Source organism: Brassica napus, chromosome C1 (assembly GCF_020379485.1).
Source record: "Brassica napus cultivar Da-Ae chromosome C1, Da-Ae, whole genome shotgun sequence".
Lineage (NCBI taxonomy): Eukaryota > Viridiplantae > Streptophyta > Magnoliopsida > Brassicales > Brassicaceae > Brassica > Brassica napus.
Genome location: NC_063444.1, coordinates 32,432,122 through 32,437,838, shown reverse-complemented (window position 1 = coordinate 32,437,838; position 5,717 = coordinate 32,432,122). Strand labels below are relative to the sequence as shown.

The 5,717-nt window shown below is 38.7% G+C and overlaps 1 protein-coding gene across 2 annotated transcripts; it reads right to left on the bottom strand.

The window, feature by feature from the left end:
- Positions 1–240: 240 nt before the first annotated feature.
- LOC106347060 (putative dynamin-related protein 4A) lies at positions 241–2,626 on the bottom strand. Of its 2 annotated transcripts, XM_048744970.1 has the most exons (3): positions 2,112–2,626; positions 1,462–2,044; positions 1,342–1,420 (listed from the first exon to the last, which is right to left on the bottom strand). In XM_048744970.1, the coding sequence occupies exons 1-3, from the start codon at positions 2,518–2,520 to the stop codon at positions 1,342–1,344; spliced, it is 1,071 nt and encodes a 356-aa protein (XP_048600927.1). In that variant the 5' UTR covers positions 2,521–2,626. The 2 variants fall into 2 exon arrangements, with proteins under 2 accessions (XP_013642007.3, XP_048600927.1); XM_013786553.3 differs by having other exon boundaries at positions 241–2,044; positions 2,112–2,625.
- Between the last annotated feature and the right edge of the window lie 3,091 nt (positions 2,627–5,717).

Genomic DNA, 5,717 nt, shown 5'->3' with positions numbered 1-5,717 from the left:
TTTATGTACATTTTGAATATTTTTTCATATCTTTCTGACTTTTAAAATAATTGATAAGAATATTTGAAGTTGGTCAGGGGTTATCTAAGTCCAAATACGAGGATTTATGGTAAAGGGACAATGTAGTTGTTTTTCTCTGGTATTTTGAAAAAAAATTCTTTAAAATATTCAATGTTGTTGGGTTCCAAAAAAATATTCGGAACCATAACATGCAAAAAATATTCCAATCCCTTGAAAATCTGTTAAAAATTCCCTGGCAACCTTGGACTCACTACTAGCTCACTTCAGGTGTTTTCATACAATATATTTATCCTCATTTCAGGTCCTTTTGTTTGTTTTGTTTACCTCACCGAACTAAAACAATTAAAAACTTAACATAAACGATAACCCCAAAGTTCAAGAGATCACAAAAGCCACAACTGAAAAAAAAAAAAAAAATAACTGAAAAGAGAAACACTCTCGAAGAACACATGATCTCAACGGTCGCCTTACCCAGAGTTCCGATAAACAATGGCCGCAACAGCGTCCTTTGACTCCTTGAGAAGCTTGATACTGTTCTTCAGCTTCTCCCTTTTGCACGCCACCGACGGAGACTCATCAAGCATCTTCTCAACTTCTCCTCCTCCCCTAGGATCCACCATTTCCGCCACTATCTCCTTCTGAAACTGACTGTTCACAAGATTCTTCACAGTGAACTGAAGGTAGAGTGCAATGTTATCCACAACCCGTCGCACGACGATGGTCCAGTAGGCTGTAATCCTCACATTCATGTCGAACGCTTGGCTAAGCAGCTGAGAGTTATACCCCCTCAGATGCGAAATCCCCACATCACCGTAGTTGGAATAATTGCTCTGTACATGACTGATGAAGCTTGCTTGATTAGCAATCTTCTGTGTGTATGCTGTCATGTACTCAGGGTTACATGTGTAGTCCGTCTGTTTCTCCATTTCAACGATCTCAACCACTCGGCTCACCGACTGTTCCTTGATCTTGGTTATTAGCGTTCGACCGGCCCGTTTAATGGAAGGTTGAATCTGGGGGAAGTTGTCAGAGTATTTGGTGATGACTGATGAGAGAACAACTTCAACGTAGTCCCATATCTCTCTGATGAACTCGACCGGCTTAGCGTGCATGCCATCAACACGCTGTGAAAGAATAGCTAAAAAGGCTGATCTTGGGATGAAATTAGGCAGTCCGATGCATTTGCACTCTTCTAGGACTTTGATTTCATCCATCAAGAACTCGTTCGCCGCCTCCGGCTTTGCTTGGAGGTTGTCTGAGAATTCGCTCAACATATCAGCCAAACGAGCAGTAGAGTGCATGCTTTGATCATCTGGATATTCAGAGAAATCTCCTTGGATAAGAATTCTCAGGAGACACTCTTTGACAGATCCAATGATATTCATGAATGTCATCAGAGCTTCCCCTGAAGATGTCATCACCATTGGCAGTTTCTTCAGCTCGAATTCGCTTGTTTCCATCTTCTCGTTAATCTTTTGTACAATGACCGGCAAACAACGGCCAATCATCGTCGCCTGGATTTGAATTAACTTTTGAGCTAAAACAGGGATGCCAACAATGTCGTGGTCGATCATGCAAAGCAGCGGATGGGTCTTGAAAAGTGACTCTTCCTGCATCCTAGCTTCTTTGTAGGTTTCTTCCCCTACACGGTTCCTGACGCAGACGTAACCTAGTCCAATATTGACATCGTCCGCCGTTACTTTCTGCAGGAGACCTTCAGGAGCCATGTCGGCCTTTGTGACAACAGCTAGAGTCCTTTCCCCTGTTTTGTCAACTTGCCTAGACATACGGATGGATTCACAGGTAGTGAAGTCGACTGTAGCTGACAGAACGTTGAGAATGATGGACTCTTGTGGCTCGATGTACTTCATTATCATCCCGGAGATCTGTTCATAGATGTTTTCAGGCTGCCCATTCACAGGAACCCGGGTTATTCCCGGGAGATCCACCATTGTCAGATCAGGAACACCATTTTTTTTTACATGGAGGGTCAGGGGAGTGTCTGAGACACCTTTACCAGATCCTGCAACATATAGTTTAGATTATGAGAATCCATTTCTTTGTCTCAAACATGTTAAGACACAACTTACCAGCAATTGCCTCAGTTGCGGTGCAAATAGATTCTGCGATATGCTCCTCGTCAGTGTCAACTCTTTCGTCGCCGAACTCAAGCCAGATCTCAGGTTCAGGGCTAGGGCTTCTCTGTAGTCTCATCACAAGAGGAACCCTAGTGCAGATTCCTTGCCCACGAGGCAAACTGATTCCTGCCAACGATTCAAGAACACTGGACTTTCCGGAGGACTGGTCTCCAACTACGACAATGGTGGGAAGCTGGATCCCTTCTTTCATCACATTCAGGTTCCTCAGCCGATCCACTGTGTCAAGCAACGGCCTGATCCGATCATTGTAAGAAGACACAATGGGTGCTTCAGTTGGGACAATAGTAAGAGCGGCTTCCACATTGATGTCATAAACTTCTGGCATTTTACTTCCTCCCATTTTTACTTCAGATGATTAAAGAAAAAAAAAGACTCAGAAAATAGTAAAAAGATAAAGACGGAGAAGAGATGTTTTCTAGTGGCTAAGACTATTGTTTGTGGTGACTTATATAGAGTGGCTTGTACTTTGGTACAAGCTTGATATTAAGTTGTTTTTGGTGCAAGAGATAAATGTAAAAACAATTTGCTTGGATTCTCTCAATGTGGTCTCTAACAGCTTTCACTGCGACTTTAGCGCCACATCAGGGATTCCTCCTTTCCAAAAGATTTTAAATTGAGTTTGTTAGGTAAATGATAAATTTTGAATATATATATATACATAAGGTATATTATCCAGTTAGGCAACAAAAAGAAAAATTAAAGGTAATGCAAAATTTGCGACAAAAATAAGTAATTGACAACTGATCTGAGAATCCAAAAGATAAAATTTCATTATTTTGTTTTTATTTATCATTTATCATTTATCAGTAGGGTAAGTATGGTTTTTCTTTTAACATGTTTTAATGTAAATATATTTTTCTACTAATATTTAAATAAGTTCCAATCATTAATTATTTGTGCTAATAAAGAATCATTAATTTTTTTATGTCAATTCCTAGTCCTGAAATATAATAAAATATCTTAGTCTAACTTTTATACAATGTTTAATTTGTCACATGACGTCATAAACCCCTTTAAAACTAAATGTCAGATATGAAATCCTAAATTCTAATATCCATTTAATAATTTAAACTTTAAAGAGTAAAAGTTATCTTAAGCTGCAAGTAAATGTTTTTAAATAGAATGACCCACTTCGAAAGCATATTAAAGTAAATAAAGCTTGTGTATTTTAATTGGTTAACTTTGCTTTAGTTGTGTACGGATTTTATTTTTCTTAGTTTTACACCACATTTTCATTTCTGTCAAACGGATTCCCATGGTATACTTTATATGGTATCGGATTCCCATGGCTTAATGATGTCAATATTTATCTCATCCCGAGGAAAGAGAAATCGAATGAAATATCCCAGTTTCAATCCATCAGTTTTTATAAAACTACAAGATAATATCTAAAGTTTTATGCCAAAAATTAAAGAAAATATTATCAGACTGAATATCTGAAACTCAGTTAGCCTTTGTTACTAGAAGACAAGTAACTGATAATGTATTGATAGCACATGAGATGTTTCGATTCGTATAGATTCCAGCGGAAAAACTAGAAGAATGACAATAAAGACAGACATAAGTAAAGCTTATGATCATTTAGAATGGGAATTTATCAGTACGGTCATGAAAAAATGAGTTTTTCAGACTCATGGATTGAGTGGATAATACGGTGTAATGTCAGTGAAATACCATGTTCTTTTTAATGGCCAACCAAGAGGAAATACAGCCATGAAGAAGATTGCGTCAAGAAGCGCTTATTAGCCTTCTAAATCACACGGAGAATCAAGGCAAGATAACGGGGATGCGCGTCTCACTAACTCTGGTATCACACCTTCTCTTTGCTGATGATAGCCTATTTGTTTGTAAGGTGGAGCCCCGTGAATGTGATGGTCATAAAAACACTTAACACTAATGGGAAAATTTCAGGACAGTGTATTAACTTCGAAAATTCATCATTACTCTTTGGTAAAAGATAACTGGACATGTGAAGGATGCTGTCAAAAATTCAAACGGGAATTGCAAATGGGGGGGGGGGGGTGCTGAGATCTTATCTTGTATTACAAAGGACATCAGTGGCTCAAAACGGAAATTATTTGCATTCTTGAAAGAGCGATTGCAAAATCGGGTTAATCGTTGGAGATGATGATGGCTTTCAAGGGGAGGAAAATAATTGCTGATAAAGTCTATTCTTCTGGCTCTACCTACGTACATTATGTCAACTCTGCTGCTACCGCTAGAAACCTGTCAGAATTTAGCTAGTGCCAGAATTTGAACCTACCTAAAAGAGATATATATTGGAAAAAAAGGGAAAATTTATGTAAATCAAGAGAAGAGGGAGGGATAGGATTCAGGATGATCCATGAATTTAATCTTGCCATAGTAGGCAAACAGTCGTGGAGATTAGTGCAGTTTCTTGATTCCCTATTAGCGAGAGTTTTGCGAAGAAAATACTTCATATGTAGTTCGCCTTTGCCTCTAAACAAGGCTTATAATCCCTCATATGGGTGGACGAGTACAATGGTAGCGAAAGCATTAATATCATTGGAAATTAGACAAAAAGTACATTTTGAGAATGAGATCATGATTTGGGAAGACCTCTGGCTACCAACGTTACCGGCGAGACCAGCTAGGCATATTGCAACGGTGGTTCACCCAATGATGCCAGTAAGTGAACTATTAATAGGAAGCCCAAAAAGATGGAACACTGAAATCCTAGAAAAATATGTCAGTCCGGAAGATATCTCCATGATGCAATCATTGGCCATGATATCATCGAGATGAATATTGCTGAAGCTATAAAAGAGCGGTATGTACACGGTTAAATCATGCTACTGGGTAGCAACAAACTTGCTCAACAGCGAAACGATGGAGGCACAAGTAGAGCCTAGTGTAACAAAACTCCAAGCCTTTGCTTGGAAGATAAAAGCTCCGCCGAAAATCAGACATTTAATTTGGCAAACAATCTCTTGACAATTAGCAGTGCAAGCAACCTTATTCATCGTCATATGCGATACGATAACCATTGTCCTAGATGTGCGATAACCATTGTCCTAGATGTGGAGGAGATGATGAAACTATAAACCATGCCATATTTGAATGTCCGCCAGCTTTATAGACATGGGCCTTATCAGCAAACCCAACTCCACCATTGGTGTTCCCCAGCGCAAGCTAATACATAAATATGGACTATCTCTTTTGGCGAAAGAACGATATTGAAGATCTTAAGCTGGATAAATACCCATACCCTTGGATTATATGGTACATTTGGAAGAGAAAAATGATAAGTTATCCAGAGGGATAAATAGGGACACATTGTAAAAATGTCCGACACGCTAAATCTGAATGCCATGTGTGCTGATATCACTCAAATAACCCTAAGAAGTGATTTATACTCTCTCAAATAAGAGTTCGAGTTGTAGTACTTAGGGATCGAATTCACAAGGAGCTAGGGAACCAATTAAATCTAATCAGTTTGATTAATCTAGGCTAATAGGTTTAAAAGCAGTAAATAAATATAGCAAAGCAGTATATAAAGCAGTAAACAAGTTGAAC

Coding starts and splice junctions, on each gene's coding strand:
- LOC106347060 (XM_013786553.3), bottom strand. CDS start 2,520: ATGGGAGGAAGTAAAATGCCAGAAGTTTATGACATCAATGTGGAAGCC. Junction 2,045..2,111: donor CGCAACTGAGGCAATTGCTG/GTAAGTTGTGTC, acceptor TATATGTTGCAG/GATCTGGTAAAGGTGTCTCA.